Source organism: Falco peregrinus, chromosome 1 (genome assembly GCF_023634155.1).
Source record: "Falco peregrinus isolate bFalPer1 chromosome 1, bFalPer1.pri, whole genome shotgun sequence".
Lineage (NCBI taxonomy): Eukaryota > Metazoa > Chordata > Aves > Falconiformes > Falconidae > Falco > Falco peregrinus.
In genome coordinates this window covers 28,452,728-28,473,220 of record NC_073721.1, presented here as the reverse complement: position 1 = coordinate 28,473,220, position 20,493 = coordinate 28,452,728, and the positions used below count along the sequence as shown (strand labels likewise).

Genomic DNA, 20,493 nt, shown 5'->3' with positions numbered 1-20,493 from the left:
CAGCTCAGAGGGTACATCCACCTTTTCACATGGATCCGTCAGAGGTATTGCAGTTTCCCAAAACACACCTCGGGAACATATGTATTAGTTCTCAACATTGAGCTGGGAAGGAGATGGCTGCTTAGTGCTGGTGTCAGACCCTGCTTCAGTGCTGACGTGCAGGCAGTAGTAAGGATCCAAACTTGGAAGACAAAATGATTAAATTTGTGGTTATAGTCAGTATAGTTCAGAATACCTGATCTAAGAGTTCATGGCTTATGTTGTGAGTTTTCATGAGTCATGGTGATGATTAAGATATTGGTAGCTCAACATGAATATTCTGCTGACCCAGCTCCCCCACCCCTCATAAACAGAGAATTTGGTTGTCTCTTTTTGTGTAAAGATTAAAAAAACAAAACAACAACAAAAAAAAGGCTTTTGAACTCATGGGGTTACAGCGTAACAAAGCAGAGAAACAAACCCTTCAGAAACAGAGATGAGCAGTGAGGGTGGGACTGATTTGTAGATTGCCTTGCAGAAGCCTCTGTCCTGGACCAGGCTGTGCGTAAGATGGACAGTTGAAAACTTACATTTCCAACAAGATGATGGACAACAGATGGGTAAAGGCAGGGGAGCACGGGGAAATGCTGTGGTATTGGTGGCCAAAGGTGCCGAACTGCTTTGATTAGCTTGGTCCCAGTCAACATCATCTGGGTATTGTAGTGAAGGAAGCTTTATGTAAGGAGCTGAAGGACAATGTGGTAGCTTGGTCGGTTTTTAGGAGTAGAATATCGCAGGTATGAGGGTAGAGAAAGTGGGGGTGTGCCTGCTTTGAACATTAAAGATAGCTGGGGTCTGGTGCTGAGCAAAGCACTTGTGCTCTGCTTGAGACCAAAGATGGGGTGAGGATGGGGCTGTGACATCTACTGAAAACAGACCAGCGTATGGGACAGAGCATTAAATAGGAAGGTGTCATGAGCAAGTGGTCCCCTTGGCAGAAGCGCTCCAGGTGGGTACAAGCAAGGCCAGAGGGCACCTGTGCCAGGGAAAAGAAAGAAGACATGTCACCACTCTGGATGGAGAAGGACTGAGGAAGTGACTGCTCCATTCATTTTCTTATCAGTTACATCAAATTGCTGCTCTCACCTCAGTGTATTGGTTCCAGCCCGGAGGACCTAGCACTACGAGTAACTTTTACAAAAACAAGTGGATTTAATCAGACAAGCCAATAATAATTAACCAGTGAGCTGGACGTTGAACCTTTCTCTGCTATTGATGGTGAGGGGGTTGTTCCTGAGCAATTACTCATTGTGTCACCCTTGACTTCTGAGCTGTCAACTAACTCCATGAACAATGAGACAGCAGAATCCTTGTGGTCACCCTGCTGTCCCCTTCTACCTAGTGCTCCTCAAGAGCATGCGTGATAAAGCAAATTCAGTTCCAGCCTTAGAGCAGCACCATTCTCACCTGCCCCCACACCACCTTTCTAAGCAGCAGGGTGATGATTTAGTGGCAGTCACGCTTTCTGGGGATGGTCCTCTGGCTGTCTCAGATGTTGGGGGTTGCTTTAGAATGAAAATGCAAAGTCTCTTTTAGGTTTTGTGGTCAGCTAGTTGCCAGAACATGCAGACAACACTGACGTGGGAAAGGGAGAGCTGGGAAAGTCTCCAGGCTCTGCAGCCCAGAATAAATTGCTAAAAGGAACACGGATCCTGGGGACTCGGACCACTGCAGCATGCGGTCTGCTGGGCTTCCAGATGTTGCAAGTTCTCAGGCCTGTAGCACTGCTGGTGTCCTGGGCTTCCTTGCTGGATGGCACATGAGGAAAAGGGTGCTGTCATCTTTGACTCCTGAGAGACCAGCCTTTGCTGGACCTTTTGGCAGCGTTAAGCAGGCTTGTTCTGGCAGGAGAGATCTGCTGCACTGAAGTAGCATCTGTAGTGGGTCCATATGAGCTTGTCTCTGCTGGTATGCACTGTTGAAGGCTGTGATTTCTGAGCAACGGCTGTGATGTCCTGCAGTGACTCCACAACAGCAGCTTCCCTGCATCTCCCCTTTGGCCTCTTCCTTGGATCTTCCTCTCCTCCCTTCCCCAGAGCCCGTGCAGTTTCCAAAGCCCTCGTGGTCACTGCTGTGGTCTGTAGTGTTGTGCAATAGCATCAAGTTAACAATTAACTGTGTGTCATCGGGGATTTTGTCCCAACACCACTTGAGGGTGTGTGGGGACTTTTGTCCTAAACATCCACCCAGGACATTCACAGCCAGGCAGAGTGAGGGGAAGAAGCTGCTGTCTCTTCTGCCCTGAGCCATGTCGGCAGCCCTGGAGGAGTTCTGCGGCTCCGTCTTTTGGGTGAGTGGCTGCATCACCCCCACTGCCTGTTCTTGGGGTAGGAGGCTTAGTGGAAGGGGAGAGCAGTAGTTCCCAAGACTCACGGCTTGTTCAGCCAGGGAGACCCAACTGGCAGTGGTCAGCAGAGGTTCTGCTATTTATCCAGGACTGCCGTGGCACTGAGCGCTGTGCACAGCCTGCGTAGTATCTGCGAGCTAAAGATGAGTGACAGCTTCTGGAGTGAGCCCTGTCCTATTTTAGACCTGCAGCCCAGCTGGGAACATGGGACATCCTGCATGGACCTCTCAGGGAATGATCTGGGTCCAGCTTGGGGTGGTTGTGGGCGAGGCCCTCCCAAGTTCAGGCAGATACATGGGTAGGGGCACATCACCTGGGACCTTGGCTGAGTGCTGCAATGCTCAGCCAGGGAGGTGGTTGTTGAGGAAAGGGGGTGTGATGGGGTGGAGCAGGGTGGGCAGGAGCTGTGGGACTGCTGGCTTTTGTGCTGTGAACCAGGTGAGGGTCAAGTCATACCAAGTGACTTGGTTGTCTGTCCTTGCTGCCCCCAGAATGCCTCCTACCTTGCTCGTCCAGATGCCGACCTGCCTGTGTGCTTCCAGCAGACTGTGCTGGTCTGGGTCCCCCTTGGCTTCTTCTGGATTTTGGCTCCTTGGCAGCTCTTGCCCATGTGCAAATCCAGAACTAAGAAATCTTCTGTGACCAAACTCTACATCATCAAACAGGTAGAGTGGGACTGAGGGGGCGTGGAGGGCAGGCTGGAGCAGCCTGGGCTGGAGGGGTGGTGAGTGGAAAAGCCTCTGGGCTGGAGTCAGGTGTGGGCTGGGGAGATGAGAAGTGTATGGGCTGGGGCACCATCTGGGACAGAAATGTAAAGAGGAACCCAGAACTAAGATGTATCTGGGACAGAGGGATTAGCAGGGCTGGGATGCACTGGGAGGGAGGGCAGAGGTGTGTACTGGGGCCTCTCACCTTGTGGGCTGTTTTCCTCAAAGCTTAAAATGATGGCAGTGCTCCTGTGGAAGTGCTGCAGCTTCACAGGGCCCTAGAAAGCTCTCCCAGGCCAGGTTTGTGTGGAAAGGGTATAATGGTGTACGGGGAACAGTGCTTTTATGCCCAGCTGTGTTGCCTCCCAGTGGTTTCCAGTGCCCACAATAGGCTGGGTCTCCCCTCACGGCTGCCCCGCTGTCCCATAGGTGCTGGCTACCTTGCTGATGCTGACGGCAGTGGTGGAGTTGGCCCTGACGTTCGTAGAGGACACAGAGCAGGACCCCCTGCCAGCTGTCCAGTACACAAACCCCAGCCTGTACATCGCCACCTGGGTAAGGGATCAGTGGGTAAATGTGCTGTGTGTCACCAAAGAGACAGGTGTGAGACTGTGGGGTCAAGCAGCAGAAAACTTTCCTAGCACAGAGATTAGCAGGAAGCCGTGTCCATGAGGGAAGCATAGCCTGGAAAATGGGTAGGGACCAGCCCTGAACACGTGCAGGTGGTGCACAAGGGCGACAGGTTGCAGGCAGGTGTCTGGTTGTACAGTGCTCCCTCCCTTTGTCCTTAAGACTGGGATAGGTATTATGCCTGTGTATGTGTGTATATATACACATATGTGTACATGTGTACGAGTGTAGCTGAGCTTTCTGGCAGGAGCCTCAGCAGCAGCAGTGTGGGCTTTGCAGGACTGATTGCACAGCGTGAACATCAGACCATGGCTCGCTGCTCTGATGTCTCACAGCTTCCCATGGGTTGCTGCTCAGTTTTGTGCAGTCGGGAAGTGCCACAGGATTCCCAGGCAGAGGAGAAAGCTGAGGATGTAGAGGCTGTTAGCTCGATGGAATATGTGCGTGGAAGCTGCAGATATCTTGTGTGAGACATGGGATATTCTAGCAATCTTAATAAAGCCAAAATGCTCAGCAGCTACAAGCAAAAGCAGCACCCCCGTTTGCTATCCTCCGTATTTTGTCATGTTGTTTAGTTACATGTGCAGAGTTCACGTGAAATTCTAAGCAAGAGGACTGCCCAGAGAGGTGCGCTGCTGGCACTCTGACCTGGCTTTAGTTCCAGGTCTGGAGGCAATACACAGGAGGCAGGGTGTGACCCCTCACAGTTGGGCACATCTGAGAATTTAAGGTGAGAACAGCTAAAAAGAGAAACAGTGCCCTGCTGCGTTGTCGGGGTGCCTTCAGACCTTGCTTTTCTGATGAGGATCCTGATATGTCTTCCTGAAATAAACCTTTGCCCTATGCAATTAACTCTGAAGTTTCTTTAGGGTTGGCAGTAAGCTCAGTGTCTTCAAGGCAGTGAATCCCAGCAGAACACGTGTGCTGGCATCCCAGGAGACATGTCCCAAAGGCACGTTTAGAGCCCAGACCTAGTCCTGCAGCCCTACCTGAACCTCTGACTGATCTTTCTTCCCCCAGCTCCTGGTCCTGTTGATCCATGATGTGCGGCGCTTCTGCTTGTGCAGAGACTCAGGGATACTTTTCTGCTTCTGGACACTCTCCCTCCTCTGTGGGATATTGCCGTTCCAGTCGCTCCTCCGGAGAGCCCTGCAGGTTGGGTTTGTTCAGCAGGAAGCTCTGTGCTTCCCCACAGTCTTGTTCTGTCCTCAAAGAAAGTCCCTTCAGACTTCATCTCTTGACAAGCTCTCAGTGGTATCACTGAGGTCCCAGCTGCTCTAGGAACCAGAAGAGACCTGAGAAGTAACTGCTGTTTGAATTCATCCTGTTTCTTTGAGGGAGGCATAAGCTTTCCAGGACAAATTTCTCCCCTTACAGACCTATGAGAGGAGGGCAGGGAGGGGTGGCAAAGGGAAGCTGAGTCAGGACCCAGAGCAAGTTTTGCATGGCCCTGTTGGGCTCAGCCACATTCACTGTCCTGGGGATGGATCTTGTCTCTAAGCACCAGATGGCCTTGAGACAAACCCCCAGCAGTCTCTCTGGGCTCTCCATTCCTGCAGGCATCAATCTCCGATGTGCCACGGTTTGTCCTTTTCTTCATCTCCTACGGGCTCCAGCTGCTGCTCTTCCTTGTCTCAGGCTTCTCAGATATTGCCCCAGAAACAAAGGAAATCAGGAAGAAGGTGTGACATCCATGCGGGACTGTGCTTGGGGCTCGGGTACCACATCCTGGCTCGTGTGGCATGGGGGTAGGGTGAGCTCCATGCAAAGACTCCTGGCCCCTGTGGGGAGGAAGACCTGAGAGCTTCAGCGAGAGGCACGGCAAGAGCTGGAGCTTGCAGCCTGGGGCATCTGCTTGTATGTCCAAGGGGTGATGCTTCTGGGTGTGAGGTGGGGTTCCTGGGGCTGGAGCTGGCACAGTTTGAAATTTCTGGGGTCCTTAATGGCAGGGGGTGCTGAGTCAATTCTTGTCAACGCTACCCCTCATCATCTCTTGGTACCCATTTTGTTTTGTACCCTAGAACCCGGAGGTGACAGCCTCCTTCCTGAGCTCCATCACCTTTGAATGGTACAGCAGGTGAGCTGGGCTCTGTGGGAGGTTGGGCTGGCGAAATGTAGGGGTGCTTTTGGGCTGGCCCATCCCTTTTTGGGGAAGCCTGCAGCACAGGCTGCTTGGAGTTAGTCATGAGAGGCACTGCATTCGGTGCAGCCCGAACTCAGGGCCAGGCTGGGTGTGAAGGCTCTGCGTTTGCAGCAAGGACTTGCCAACAGGTGTAGTGTGGGAAGCTTGCTGAGAGGAGATTTCTCTGCTCCACAGCATGGTTTTCAAGGGCTATCGCAAACCCTTGGAGATAGAGGATATCTGGGAATTGAAAGATAAAGACAAGACGCAGGCTATTTATGCTGGTTTGGAGAAGAACATGAAGACTGCTGTGAGGAAGGCCCAAGCAGAACTGGAGAAACGGAAACGCAAGAAAAGATCCCAGGAAGGTGACCCGGACCACGGGAACAACATAAGCAAGGCACAGAGCCAAGACATCCTGGTGCTGGTAAATCCCTTCCTACTCTTGGCCTTGCATGGGACTGAGAGATCCAGGTCCAGCCCTGGGCAGTAGGGTCATCTTGCCTCCCTGCAGCTCCCTTTGCTGGGTTTTCCCCTCTGATTCTGCAGGGCTGTGGGCAAGGATGGAGGAACTCATGACAGGGTACATGACATGCCCTGTACTTGGCAGATCCCCATGTTTTGAGAGACCAAGAGAGTCTTCATCCTTCTGCCCTGCAGAAGGACAGCAACCACCCTCAAGTCTGCAGTACAAGCAGCTCCCTTATTTCTGTCAGAAATAAGGCCAGATACCTCCAAGCAATGAGGTCAGAGTGAACATCACTCTGTGATCACCCCCGGTCTCAGATTCTTCCTGGGATGTCTGATTTTTGGAGAGATTCAGACTGGTCTGGGGTTTGCAACAATTGTCTTTGACAGACAAGAGAGGTGTTACTGCTGGGGGTGTATGACCTGAGCAGAGATCAGCGAGAGGGAACACAACAGGAGATAAATCTAAGGCTTCATTTGGGATGCCTGACCTGGGGGGTCTGTGGTGCTGCCCTGGAAGCATCCTTCCAAGTGCAGGAAGCCTGCACGACCAGCTCCTTTACTTCTGTGTGGGGTTCCCTCTAGGAGGAGAAGCAGCCCAAGAGGAAGAAGAAGGGAGACAAAGGGGACTCTGCCCCTCGCAAGGATTTCCCCAGGGGCTGGTTGATAAAAACTCTGGGCAAGACCTTCTGGCAGAACCTCCTGCTAGCAGTGGCTTTCAAGCTGGTGCATGATGGACTTGTGTTTGTCAGCCCCCAGCTGCTGAAGTGAGTCCTTTCTCTCTGCCCCTGTCCGTTCCCTGCCTTGGCTTTGCACCCAGCCCCACCACCTCTCTATGTGCACTGCATCCAACCCCACCATCTCCATAGGGGTATTTCTCCCAGCCCCACACTCTGGGGACTTCTTGTGTCCTCACCAAAGGTGTGAGAACGTGTTGGGTTAGTATAGTGAAGAACTGATCTGAGCTGGCTGCCAGCTCTTGCAGGGGATATCTTGCTCCCTGCTCCCAACATCGTTCATTATGCAGTCCTACTCCCTCCCTGGAGACAGTTCTGGCTCTTCTTTGGGGCCCTTCATGAGTCAGTCCAGCTCAGCCCTGGATTTGTTTTGCAGAGCTGCACAGTTTCTGTGGATGATCTGACCTTAGTGACCCATTGCTGTATGTGAGATGCAGGTCCCTGGCAGAACAGGGACACCCAGCAAAACAGGGGTCCCCAGCTGGCTGAGCACTGAGCCAGCTGTCTGGCACAGGGTCTCTGTCACTGCTCTTGTGAGGGTGCTCTCCCTGTGTTTTTTTGGGGCATCTTGCTTAGGTCTGTCTCAGTAGGGTGCGGGTCTCATGGGCTCCTTTATCCTCCAGGCTGCTGATTGCCTTTGTGTCGGATGAGGAGTCCTTTCCCTGGCAGGGCTATCTGTACTCCATCCTACTCTTCCTGACAGCGCTGATCCAGTCCCTCTGCCTGCAGCAGTACTTCAGCTTGTGCTTCCATCTTGGCATAAATGTGCGTGCCGGTCTCATTGCTGCCATCTACAAGAAGGTTGGTATGGCCCTGTCATCACCCCTGCTGGCTTTCCTCCAGCTGGGGATACCGGCATCCGTTGCCTGCCCCATCAACCTGGGACCACTGGAGTGTGCGCCCTTCACTTCCCAGGAAGGCGCAGGGAGAACTCTGCTTGTGGGACACTGTGGGTGCTAGTTCTGCCTGGGACCTGCGTGCTGCAGCCACGTGTTTGATAGCGACCAGGGGCTGAGGGAGGTTTCTCTTCAAAGCAGCGCAACACCTGGGGCAGCAGCCACTAGCATCCCTGCCTGGGAATGTGTTTCTTTCCTCCAGCATCCAGTGGTTCCTGGTGTGCAGGCAGTAATGACAGCACCTGTGGCCAGCAGAGAGGCACCAGGAGCAAACTCCGTGACCCAGCCTGGCCTGCTAATTCCCTGCTCTATGCCATGCTGCTAGCAGCCAGGCTGCTCCCAGACTGGCTTGCAGCGACTATGCTTTCTCTCTCCAGGCACTCACCATGTCCAGTGCCACCCGCAAGGAGTCCACAGTGGGAGAGACTGTGAATCTGATGTCAGCTGATGCCCAGAGATTCATGGACATGGCCAACTTTGTTCACCAGCTGTGGTCATCCCCCCTGCAAATTATCCTGTCCATTGTCTTCCTTTGGGGAGAGCTGGGCCCCTCTGTCCTAGCTGGCATTGCAGTCATGGTGCTGCTCATCCCCATAAATGGGTTCCTGGTTGCCAAGGCCAAAGCCATCCAGGTCAGTGGCGGGTGCAGGATCCTCCTTGGCCTCCCACTCCTGAGGCCCACTGTTAATCCCCTCACTTGTTTTCCACACTCCCCAACCCTTTCCTGATATGCTGTGGATCTTCTCCAGCCTGGGAAGCTCATCTGACTTGGGCTGGGGGTGCCTCTAGCCTGAGCCAAGGGGTGATCAGCTGAGATGAACAGGAGGCAGGTGAGACCTGTTATACCATCACAGCTGAACTTGAACAGGGCTGGGTGCAGCCTTGAGGACTGAAAATGAGATTTTGCCAACCATCAAATAAAGCTTTAGCTTCTACCTGATAACAGGTTGCTGTTTTTCCCAGGTTGTCCAGAGCCCCAGGGGCCAAGGTCCAGCCCACCCTTCCCATTCCTGTGGCAGCCCAGACGTATTTCCAAGGGTGAGTTGCTATCTGGTTTAGGTGATCTCTGGCTCTTCTGTTTGTAGGTGAGAAATATGAAGAACAAGGATGAACGCATGAAAATAATGAGTGAAATCCTCAATGGAATCAAGGTGAGCTGTGGAGTGGAGACCCCCTGGGAAGTTGCTGCACTGCTTTTCTTGGTGTACTCTACCTGGAGGCAGCACATCTGTATAACCCTGTAGCACCAGCGTTACAGTGTAGTTTGGGGCCCCTGTGTCTGGGATAGCCAAGCCTCAGTCTCTGCAGCTCCCTTGGCTTCCTTGCCTTCCTCACCTTTTGAAAGGTTGGCTGGGGAGGAGCTCTGGGTACCTGGACCAAGACTTGGGAGCCAAAAGAAGGTTTTCTGGGGGTTTCCTGCATTGCTGTGGTGGTGAGCAGGCTGCCGTGGTGGCAGAGGGGCTGGCAGTGACAAGTAAGCCGAGGATGAGGGAGTGGGAATGCTGTGGAGAAGTGCTGTAAGCCATGGGGCAGGACAGGAGGGAGGAAATGCAGTGACCAAGCAAGGTTCCGATCGAGCCAGGAGCTGGAGATATGGATGTGCTGGCCACCAGTGAGCTGAGTGTGCAGATGGGCATTCCTGTGAGGCTGGCACCTGCTCACCCTGCTCATCCCACAGATTCTGAAGCTTTTTGCCTGGGAGCCCTCCTTTGAGAAGCAAGTCAGTGAGATCCGGGCACAAGAGCTCAAGAACTTGGTGAAATTCAGTTACTTGCAGTCAATCTCTATCTTCGTGTTTACGTGTGCCCCCTTCCTGGTGAGTGCCAGCAGGCCTGGGGAGGGCTGCATCTTCCTCAGAGCTGGGGATGGGAAAGATTGGGAACCTCAGCTGGAGTGCTCCTGCAGCGAGGAAGGGGCTGGCTGGCAGATGCCTGGGATGCAGAGTATGGTCCTAGTTGCTGGCAGGAGAGCTGTGGTGGAAAGGGATCCCATCAGGGTGGTGAGGCGGGACTCAGTGGAGAAGGGAAGCAGGAGGGGAAAAGGTCCCCAGTGGGAAGGCACTGCTGAGGGCTTAGGGGAGCATGAGGGGCTGGGCTGTGCACAACCATATTGATGGTGGCTTTCCCTGCTGTCTGTCCTAGGTCTCCTTGGCCAGCTTTGCTGTCTACGTGCTAGTGGATGAGAACAACATCCTGGATGCACAGAAGGCCTTTACTGCCATTTCCCTTTTCAATGTGCTGCGCTTCCCCATGGCCATGCTGCCCTTGGTCCTCTCTTCCCTGGTGCAGGTCAGCCCTTACATAGGGCAGGGGGTGCAGGGAGATCTTATGATACTTCTGTCCAATCCAGCACATGGGGCTCAGGTGTGTGATGGACCTGGGCCTTGGACACCCAGGGGCCAGTGCACGGGACTCTGCTGGCAGTGGGGTGGGACAGGACTCATACGTGACACGGGCTTGGTGCTCAGAGGTTGGGGTGGGGGCTGTGTGTATGGGGTGCTCTGCTTAGGGGGGTCCTGCCAGCCCACCCAGCTGTGCCCCGTGCCCACATGCCATCCTCTTTCTGCCATGGCAGACCAATGTGTCGACTGAGAGGCTGGAGCGCTACCTGGGAGGAGAAGACCTGAAGACCTCAGCTATCCACCACAACCCCATTGCAGGCAGGTGAACCTCCAGGTTACTCCCTGTGGGTCACAGGCTGGCCCAGCCCCGGGCTTTCCCAGCCCTGAGGGACGGCTCTCTGCTGGCAGGCAGCGCTGTGCGTTTCTCGGAGGCCACCTTTGCCTGGGAGCAGGACGGCATCGCTGCGATAAGAGAGTGAGTGCTCCGTGCCATGCTGGGGACGGGCGGCTGGGGAGAGGGGGGTCTTTCTGTGGTGTCAGCCAGGGGTGGCAGCCACCTCTTGCAGTGCTGCTAGAAGCGTGTGCCCCAGGGGCACTGCTCCGTGCTGGTCCCACGCAGGAGCTGCCAGATGAGCTGGCAGTGCTCAGCCCTCATGTTGTTGCAGTGTCACCCTGGACATCGCACCTGGGAGCCTGGTGGCTGTGGTGGGTGCTGTGGGCTCAGGCAAATCTTCACTGGTGTCAGCCATGCTTGGGGAGATGGAGAACATCAAGGGGCACATCAACATCCAGGTGAGAGGAGCTGGCTGGCACAGCGGGCTGTGAGGGCTGCTTGGGAGCCCAGCAGGGGGGCAGCAGGGCAGGGCTGGTCACAGCGTGGTGGCTCAGGGCAAGGCCAGGCTGCAGGAGGTGGCAGTGCTCAGGCAGATGCTCTGAAGGTAGCTGGTTGCACGTCTCTCTTTTCAGGGCTCCCTGGCATATGTCCCCCAGCAGGCCTGGATCCAGAATGCCACACTGAAAGACAACATCCTTTTTGGGTCAGAACTGGATGAAGCCAGGTATCAGCAGGTCATCAAGGCTTGTGCTCTCCTTCCAGACCTGGAATTGCTGCCTGCGGGTGACCAGACAGAGATCGGGGAGAAGGTATTAGCCCTGGGCACTATGGGTTTCCCACAGCACGTACAGCAGAGGACAGAGCTGTTGCCCTGTGCCAGCCCAGTGCTCAGGGAGATCCCGTCCCTTCCAGGGCATTAACCTCAGTGGGGGCCAGAAGCAGCGAGTCAGCCTGGCCCGGGCAGTGTACAGCAACGCAGACATCTACATCCTGGATGACCCATTGTCTGCCGTAGATGCTCACGTTGGCAAGTACCTCTTTGACCACGTGCTGGGGCCAAAAGGGCTGTTGCAAAAGAAGGTGAGCGCCCGTGCCCTCCCCACCACCACCCAGCCAGGCAGGAATGGCACTAGCCTGGTGTTGACCATCCAGGGAAATCTGAGGTTGCTTGCTTGGGACAGAGAGGGGTCCTGTGGCTTTCCTGTGGGGCTGCAGCAATCAGGAGAGGCCTCCGTGGGTCCCCAGAAGGGTGCCCCATGTCCCCATAGCCAGGAATTGATAAGCAGAGGGGTCCCCAAGTAGGGATGGAAAGCCTGCAGGCCCATGGATGGGGAACAAGGGGTGCTCTGATGCTCACTACCCTGCAACCACTTTGTTGCAGACACGGATCTTGGTGACACACAGTATCAGTTTCCTGCCCCAGGTCGATAACATCGTGGTGCTGGTGGAAGGAGCAGTGTCTGAGCATGGCTCCTACAGCACCCTGCTTGCAAACAGGGGGGCCTTTGCCCAGTTTCTGAACTTGTATGGCAGCCAGGAGGAGGATGCTTCAGAGAAAAATACCACAGGTACTGGAACACAATGGGGCTGTGGCAGTTAGAGGGGCTGCGTGTGACCTGATCTGTCAGCCTGACCTGGCTTTATCCAGCCCAGGCACCAGTGGTGGCTGCTGTGAGTCCTTCCCAGCTTCTGGCAATCAGCAGCACAAGGACTTTCTGCTTCAGATTGGCATCCAGACGTGATGTTGAACAGCCAGCAAAGGACCCGTCTATTTTTTTACTTCCTTTTTAGTTTATTTATGTTTGTGGGTCCCATAATTTTATGTGGCAACAGGCTCCCTACCTTAGTGATGCTGGGGTGAGAAAGATCCTTTGGTTTATTCTAAATGTGCTGTTGGATAATGTTTCATCTCTATCATGTCCCCCTGCGCTATGGGGCGGAGAGGTGTCTGGTCAGGCAGATGCTCACCTTGCCTGGGCTCAGCCTGGTTGCTCAGCTGGAGCCTGGCTATTCCCAGTCTGTTGCCACAGGACCCATCTCCACCTGCTCAAAAGGATGCTCCTGAACTGGAGTGATATGACCTACTAAACTAGCATAGATATCTGCTTGGGGTCCCACCGGTGGTACTGGTACATCAGCAGCAGGAACTGCCTCCATGCAGTGGAGCCCTGTGTCAGTTCTCCTGCCAGCACAATGGATTTCTTCCTCCTGCTGTACTGGGCTTGCAGCAGGGCTGGAGAAGGTGTGATGTGTAGTGGTAGGACACAGCCTGGGCCTGGGGTGTGGGATGGAGCTGGGTGCAGCAGAGGTGTGGTGCATGGGATCTGCTTTCTCCTCCCTACCTTCCCTCATCCTTGTGCTTGTAGCTGTTGCTTTAGCTGAGGATGAAGAGCAGGGTGATGAAGACGTTGAGCCCTGTGTGGAAGACGGCCCTGATGATGTGGTGACCATGACCCTGAAGCGAGAGGCCAGCATCCATCAGAGGGAGTTCAGTCGCAGGTGGGACTTGACCTGAGCTCTCAGCTCTCCCTCCTGCCTGCTGCACTGCTTCCCTGCAAAAAGGGGTGTGGGGGCTTCCCGCTGGGACTCTCTCTACCTGCTCCTACACCAGCTGGGCTGGGTCAGGAGCATCTGATCTTGCCTTTACTCGTGTTAGTGTGTCACAGCCTTAACTCTGTGGTCTTCCCTGAAACTCATGCTGCTGGCTGGTTCTGCTTTTGGGGATGAGTGCGATGATTTCAAGGCTGCAAATGACTAGGGCTTCCACAAGGCTCTTTCAAAGCTGCTCCAGTTAGGACATTATTTCCCAGAGGGCTCCAGCACTGTAGTCCCAGGGCAGCATAGGGATGGACCCCCAGGAGAGTAGGACCCATCCAGCACCCTGTGACTAACAACACCTCCCTGCAGCCTTAGTAAAAGCAGCACCAATTCCTGGAAGAAGACCCAGGAGGATCCCCCCAAGAAGCTGAAGGGTCAGCAACTGATTGAAAAAGAAGCTGTGGAAACCGGCAAGGTGAGGAGGATGGATGGATGGATGGATGGATGGATGAAGCACAGGTACAAGACCCCGACTGTGTCTCAGAGAAGCTGGTGCTAGCTATCTGTGGTCCCACTGCAGCCAAGAGACACTGAAGTAGGCAGAGCTGCCTGGGACTGGTGGGCAAGGTGGTGGAGGGGAGCACTGTGGGCAGCAAGGTGGGAGCCCCGAGGCTGTGCCGGGGTGTCATTGGCCACAGTTTGCTGGGCAGTGGTGATGGGCTGAATCGGTTCACAGGTGAAGTTCTCCATGTACCTGCGGTACCTGCGTGCTGTTGGCTTGTGGTATTCTTTCTGGGTTGCCATGGGCTATGTTGGGCAGTATGTCGCCTTTGTGGGGACCAACCTGTGGCTCAGTGCCTGGACTGATGATGCACAGCGCTACCTGAACCAGACCTATCCCGTGGAGCAGCGAGACCTGCGGATTGGTGTCTTTGGGGCGCTGGGGGTGTCACAAGGTGAGCGTGGGAGCACAGGGGGTCCCACTCACCTCAGCTGTGTGGCCAGAAGGGATACGGCTTGCAAGGCCTGCAGCCAGGGATGCAGCAAGGGGCAGGGGAGCCAGCACTGCGCTCATTTGCCTGCTGCTGCCTTCCTTCTGGTTCCTGGCTGAACTGAGGGCAGAGATCAGTCTGAAACCAGCATAAATTGCCCCAAGAAGTCACCACCCTTAATCAGTTTGGAGATAGTGCTATGGCTCAAGGCCTTCCAAAGGGTTAGCGTTCCTCCCCTGTGGTGGAACACAATTACTGGGGCCTCCCAAGAAGGTGGGATGCTGGGCTATCACAGTGGCTCGCTGCAGAGCTGCTGGCTTGGAGCTCCTTGATGTGTCCCTTGAGCCAAAGGGTGCCTGGGGCCAGAGTCACACATGAGCTGGTGATGACCGCCTTGTGCTCTCCTTGCAGCTCTCTTCCTACTCTTTGCAACCATCCTTTCTGCTCATGGTGCCATGCGAGCCTCCCGGGTCATGCATCAGCAACTGCTCGGCAACATCCTGCGTGTGCCCATGAGCTTTTTTGACACGACCCCGACTGGCCGCATTGTCAATAGGTTTGCCAAGGTAAGAGAACAGCCCCAACATGAAGAAAGTGTTCCAGCAGGTCTGGAGAGCATTGGGTGGTGGCATAACTCTGTTGCTGTTCAACACTGCACAGATGAGCCCAGATCAGGGCCTGGAAGGGACAAGAAGGGCATGGTGGATGTGAGGCTGGCTGTGAGGCAAACGACATCTTGGGCTATACCAGGAGGAGAGTGGCCAGCAAGTTGCAGGAGTTGTTATCTCCTCGGCTCAGTGCTAGGGAGGCCACACCTGGATACTGTGTCTTGTTCTGGGGCCACCTGGTCTAGAGGGATGTTGAGAAATTGAAGAGGTCCAGAGTAGTTTACCAAGAGAGGTGGGAGCCTAGAGCTCATGTCACACACTGACATGTCCTGGTTATGGACTTTCAGCAAAATATATGTTCTTTGTTATGTAAATGAAGCTCATTTAAAAAAAAAAAAAAAAAAAGAGAAAATGAGAAAGGAGGGAGAACACAAACAGGTAGTTTCAAGTGTGCTGCTACTCCACTTCCTCCTTTGGTGCCACCACTTGATTTTTGGAAACAAAAATTGCTCTTGAGATCAAACCTATGGGCCTGCTTGGTTTACTCTGAGATGAGGGAGTTTGTGGTGCCCAGCTAGGAGACGGACGATGACTAGCTGGAGACCTGGGTGCACCTGCGTGGACCTGGAGTCAGCCCTGTCCCTCTTTCTGCCTCAATTCCTGCTCGTGCATCCTGGGTCCAGATGAAGATATAGTTTCCAAAGCTGGTCTGTGCTACAGGGGAATATTATAGAAAGCTTGTCTGTTAAACCAGCCGTTCCCAAGCTAAGAGCTATGGCCCTAAATAGGGTTGTGATTCTAACACCAACTCACTGTCATCCAAAATTTTTGCAAGTGTCTAGCACTGTGTTGATGAGCATGTAGGAACCCTGTAGGTGTGGGGCCTTTGGGTTTCTCCCTCTCGCTGGGATTACTGACTGCTTCTCCCTACTTCTTTGAATGCTCCAGGACATCTTCACAATAGATGAGACCATTCCCATGTCCTTTCGCAGCTGGCTCTCCTGTTTCATGGCCATCATTAGCACATTGCTCATGATTTCCTTGGCCACCCCATTCTTCGCTCTCATTATTATTCCTTTGAGCATCTTCTACTATTTTGTGCTGGTGAGTAACCAGAGCTTGGGAAAAGCTTCTGCCCTGCTTATAGCAGTATCTTTTGTGGCTGTCAGGCTTTGTGTTGGTAACCAAGCTGTGTCCTTCATTTCAGCGCTTCTATGTCTCCACGTCACGCCAGCTACGGCGTCTGGATTCTGTCACCAGGTCTCCCATCTACTCCCACTTCGGTGAGACAGTGTCAGGGCTTTCCGTGATACGTGCCTACGGACACCAAGAACGGTTCCTGAAGCAAAATGAGAGCACCATGGACATAAATCAGAAAAGTGTTTACTCCTGGATAATCTCAAATCGGTGAGTTTTATTTCTTATGCCACAGCACAGCCTGCAGCACCTCTGTCCATGGGCTTCTGGGTCTTGAGGGAGGTCCCTGAGATGCTGCAGTCCTCCCTCTTGATCTTAGGACAGAAGGTCTGTGTAGGAACTGGGGAGCTTGGGATTGGGACACCATCTGTGGGAAGGGGACATTTTAGGGTGATTTTGAAAACGAGAGTGTTGCCCCCCACAAAGTGCCCAGAGCCTGAGCAGGTTGAGCTGCACTGTCAAGGGCTGAGATGCTCTCAGTGGGTTCAGGGAAGAGGTTGATACTCCAGGCCAGGTGGCGGTGCCATGGGGGCACTGTGGTGTTGATATATTACTGGTAGATGCTTTGGATGTTTGAGGGTTGTACAGCTGGGGCTCCTCTGAAACATGGCATTATCAGCACAGGAGGTTATGTGTGAGACACGGGGGGACTGACAGATGCAATGAATCTGCTTGCAGAATTGGCCACAAATCACATGCTGTGTGGGTGCAGGTACCATGTGTACAGCGCTGGGCTCGGGGCTGGATGCGCAGGGATGGTGGTGGGGTGCTGGACTTACTGGCGGGCCCTGTGTTGATGATTGATGCCTCTCCCACCACCCCTCAGCTATCCTCTCCTGGTACAGGTGGCTGGCCATCCGTCTGGAGTTTGTTGGGAGCCTGGTGGTCTTCTTCTCTGCGCTTCTGGCAGTGATTTCAAAGGGCACTTTGGAAGGCGGCATTGTGGGTCTTTCTGTCTCTTCTGCCCTCAATGTGAGTCAACGAAAGCTTTTTCTGACTCCAGGACAGGACTGTTCCTGGGAGCTCTGGCCTGGCTGCAGGATGTCTCCAGCTTTGATCCATGGAGAGGACATTAGTTGGGGTGTCCCATCATCTGGGGAGCTGCTATGGAGCCAGGGGAAAACACATCCCAGTGTGAGGGGGATACTTGCTGCTGTGGGAAGGAGCATGGTCCTGTTGGGATCAGAGAAGCTGCAGCAAAGCTTTTGAAGGGCTGGGGAGAGGGGGCTGTTGCTGGGGAGTGGAGAGTTAGGGGCCAGGCCAGGGATGCTCGCACCCAGGCTGAGTCCCTCAGCTGAGGTGGGAGGTGGTTGTTCCTGGGTCCCACTGAGCTCTGCATCTTCTGGCTGTGCCATGCAGGTGACGCAGACACTGAACTGGCTGGTGCGGACCTCTTCAGAGCTGGAGACGAACATTGTGGCTGTGGAGCGTGTACATGAGTACACGAAGGTGAAGAACGAGGTGAGGAGACCAGGGTCCAGACAAACACCTGCTGCACAGCTTGGTGCTAGCCAGTATCACAGGGTGCAACCCCTCTAATGCTCTTATGCCTCCAGGCTCCATGGGTGACAGAAAAGCGACCACCTCCTGGCTGGCCCAGCAAAGGTGAGATCCAGTTCATTGACTACAAGGTTCGCTACCGACCTGAGCTGGATCTGGTTCTTCAGGAGATCACCTGCACTATTGGGAGCACTGAGAAGGTGAGGACCTCTCTGCCTTCACTCCACTCTTTCCAGAGCAACACTGTGTTGAAGTTGTTTCTCTCCTCTTGGTTTCAGTCTGTAGGCTGGGGAGGGATGGTGACAGGATTGTGACTCCTGGGAACTCGAGCTGCAGGGCAGGGACCAGAGACCATCTGGGAGATGGTGATTTCAGATGCAGGGCTGGAAGTCCCACCAGACCAAGATGGAGAGCATATGCTCTGCTTCCTTTAACCCTGTCAGCTGGTCTAAGTAGCTGCTTCCACAGGTTGGGGTTGTGGGCCGGACTGGGGCTGGAAAATCCTCCCTCACCAACTGCCTATTCCGTGTGCTGGAGGCTGCTGGAGGGACAATCATCATTGACGAGGTGGACATAGCGACAATTGGCCTCCACGACCTGCGCCAGAACCTCACCATCATCCCCCAGGTGAGCTGATCCCTGCCTTTCCATGTTCCACTGCTGCACAGCCTCCCTGGCTTTGTTCCCTGGGGATGCGTTGCCCTTAGTGCATTCCTGGGTGCTGCAGAGACTCCAAGGGCCTGTGAGCATGGCACCACCACCTCCTGCCCAGCTGCAGCAGCGGCGTGGGCAGGATGGAGCCAGCCTCGGGGGCCTGGAGCCGTCGCCCCTGCTGAATGGCTGTGGTGTGACTGAACACGGTGCTGTCCCTGGCAGGACCCCATCCTCTTTACTGGCACCCTGCGGATGAACCTGGACCCTTTTGACCAGTACACAGACGAGGAGGTCTGGAAGGCCCTTGAGCTAGCCCACCTGAAGACATATGTGCAAGACCTTCCTGAGGGGCTGCTGCATGTTGTGAGCGAGGGAGGGGAGAACCTGAGGTGAGCAGAGCAGTGGAGGCATGCCCAGCTCCCGCCCTTCCCTGGGTCCCAGGGACCAGCCTGGGACAGCAGCCTCCAGTAGAGTGTCTGCCCAGGGACAAGGGCACAGAAGCTTCTGGGAGGTGAAGGTGGGAGAAAAGGGTCCAGGAGTCAGAGCTCTCACAGAGTAGTGTGAGCTAACCCTTCCATGGTGTGGTGGCCCAGAGAGCAAGATGCTGAGGGACACGGTGCGCAGGGTGGCTGATGATCAGCTGGGGGAAGGCCGGGCAGGCATGGTGGTGGGCTCAGGGCAGCATGTGGCAGTAGGCTTGCAGAAGCCGTGCTGGTGTCTGCCTAGTAATTCATGTTCTCCATGTCATCCCAGTGTTGGGCAGAGGCAGCTGGTGTGCCTGGCCCGGGCCCTTCTCCGCAAAGCCAAGATCCTCATCCTGGACGAAGCAACAGCAGCTGTAGATCTGGAAACAGATCACTTAATTCAGACAACAATCCGGAACGCGTTTGCAGACTGCACTGTCCTCACTATTGCCCACCGCCTCCACACCATCATGGACAGCAACAGGTACCGTGGGGCAGCATGGTGGGGCAAGGGTCGGGATCAAGGATGCAGCCAGAGGGGCAGGGGTGGATGCAGTGCCTGGGACAGCAATATACAGAGGTTCTAGGAGAGAACAGAGGGATGACAAGGATGGCCATGCAGTAGTTATGCCTTTGTGGCGAGAAACATTTCTGGCGATCCTTCTTTACAGCAACAGGCCATAGAGGTGTTTGCTGTTGACACCTTAAGTGTGTCACCCTGCTGGCACAGGAAGGAGAGCTGTGCCTCGCCTCTGTGCCGAGATGAACCGCATGACGTGGCTGTCGGAGTGAGGGTCGGTGGGGCCGTGGTGCTTGTGCCAGCGCTGCTACCAGCTCAGATCCCGGGAGCTCAGGCCTTTTTTGTTCCTGCTGCCAGGGTGATGGTGCTGCAGGCTGGGAGGATTGTGGAATACGACAGCCCTGAGGAGCTGCTCAAGAAGCAGGGTGTCTTCTCCGCAATGGCAAAGGATGCCGGCATCATGAACACAGAAACCACCATGCTGTAGGTGGAGCAGAGCAGTGTGTGGGTGCTTGCACGGGCAGCTCCCTCCCACTGGCACTCACCAAGTAGGCACCGGTGTCTCCCTGCAGCCAGGCAGCGGAGAGGGTGGCTTCTCTGGCTGTCAGGGACAGAGGACCTGGACCCAAGCGAGCTGTTAACCTTGTTACCTTGCACGCAAGGGTCTGGAGCTGCATAATTTATTCCGGTATAAAGGGAAAAAGTTACCTTCCAGGCAGGGAGACCACGACCCCCTTGGGGGTCTTAGTTTTTGTATTTCACCATGCCAGGGGAACCTAGCTGAGAGATGCTTCAGCACTGTAGAATGAATTGTACGGTTTTAATCTAAGAGTGAATGTTACCATTTATTTACTTTTTTGTAACTTTTTAGTGTTCCAACTAAAAGTCTGACTTTAAGGCATGCTAAATAAGCCCTGGTTTAGCTTGAAACCTAGCCAGTGTTTGGGGGAAGCTGCTAACACAGGTCTGGCAGACGAACGTGGGTGGGGAGTCCCAATCAAGTAGCAAAGCTATACCCAGGTATGAACACTACTCTCTGGCAGTGGAGGTGGAGAAGCCAGAGCCTGCCTGCCTTCCCTGTGGCTACAGCTCCCTTTGCTTGTAGTGCAAATAAATGAGGAAGTCCCTGGAGCTATTGTAACCACTAATGGGGCAGATTTTGGGCTGTGGCTCCAGACTACAAACCTGATGGTGGTGGAGACAAGTTGGGGAGGTGCAGGCTCATGTATGTGCTACACTGACATGTACACACGCAAAATACAGTGGTTACTGTTGACAGACTCTTGACCCTTCCCTGTTCTTGGGCAGGAAAGCCGGGAGCTGTATCAGTGACATCGGCTGGCATGCAGGCAGCCTGTGCCCATGTGCGTGCTGCCCACCCCACTCACAGCAGGGCAAA

At 54.4% G+C, this 20,493-nt stretch overlaps 1 protein-coding gene across 3 annotated transcripts; it reads left to right on the top strand.

Moving 5' to 3' along the window:
* Positions 1 to 1,248: 1,248 nt before the first annotated feature.
* Positions 1,249 to 20,374, top strand: ABCC2 (ATP binding cassette subfamily C member 2). Of its 3 annotated transcripts, XM_013300438.3 has the most exons (32): positions 1,250 to 2,329; positions 2,878 to 3,051; positions 3,523 to 3,648; positions 4,744 to 4,878; positions 5,283 to 5,405; positions 5,745 to 5,800; positions 6,041 to 6,272; positions 6,899 to 7,080; positions 7,674 to 7,851; positions 8,324 to 8,578; positions 9,032 to 9,097; positions 9,625 to 9,762; positions 10,088 to 10,234; positions 10,521 to 10,609; positions 10,700 to 10,762; positions 10,953 to 11,079; positions 11,254 to 11,430; positions 11,534 to 11,701; positions 12,003 to 12,189; positions 12,988 to 13,120; positions 13,529 to 13,634; positions 13,896 to 14,115; positions 14,563 to 14,717; positions 15,708 to 15,863; positions 15,967 to 16,166; positions 16,802 to 16,928; positions 17,316 to 17,417; positions 17,513 to 17,656; positions 17,925 to 18,083; positions 18,333 to 18,499; positions 18,864 to 19,058; positions 19,452 to 20,374. In XM_013300438.3, the coding sequence occupies exons 1-32, from the start codon at positions 2,288 to 2,290 to the stop codon at positions 19,579 to 19,581; spliced, it is 4,659 nt and encodes a 1,552-aa protein (XP_013155892.1). In that variant the 5' UTR covers positions 1,250 to 2,287; the 3' UTR covers positions 19,582 to 20,374. The 3 variants fall into 3 exon arrangements, with proteins under 3 accessions (XP_027644671.1, XP_013155892.1, XP_027644670.1); XM_027788870.2 differs by lacking the exon at positions 3,523 to 3,648 and having other exon boundaries at positions 1,249 to 2,329; XM_027788869.2 differs by lacking the exon at positions 5,283 to 5,405.
* Positions 20,375 to 20,493: the final 119 nt, after the last annotated feature.

Bases quoted from the DNA above. Each gene is read 5' to 3' on its own strand.
- ABCC2 (XM_013300438.3), top strand. From the start codon at position 2,288: ATGTCGGCAGCCCTGGAGGAGTTCTGCGGCTCCGTCTTTTGG. The intron at 7,852-8,323 runs GTTGGTATGGCC...TTCTCTCTCCAG, and splicing joins TTGCTGCCATCTACAAGAAG to GCACTCACCATGTCCAGTGC. The intron at 11,702-12,002 runs GTGAGCGCCCGT...ACTTTGTTGCAG, and splicing joins AAGGGCTGTTGCAAAAGAAG to ACACGGATCTTGGTGACACA.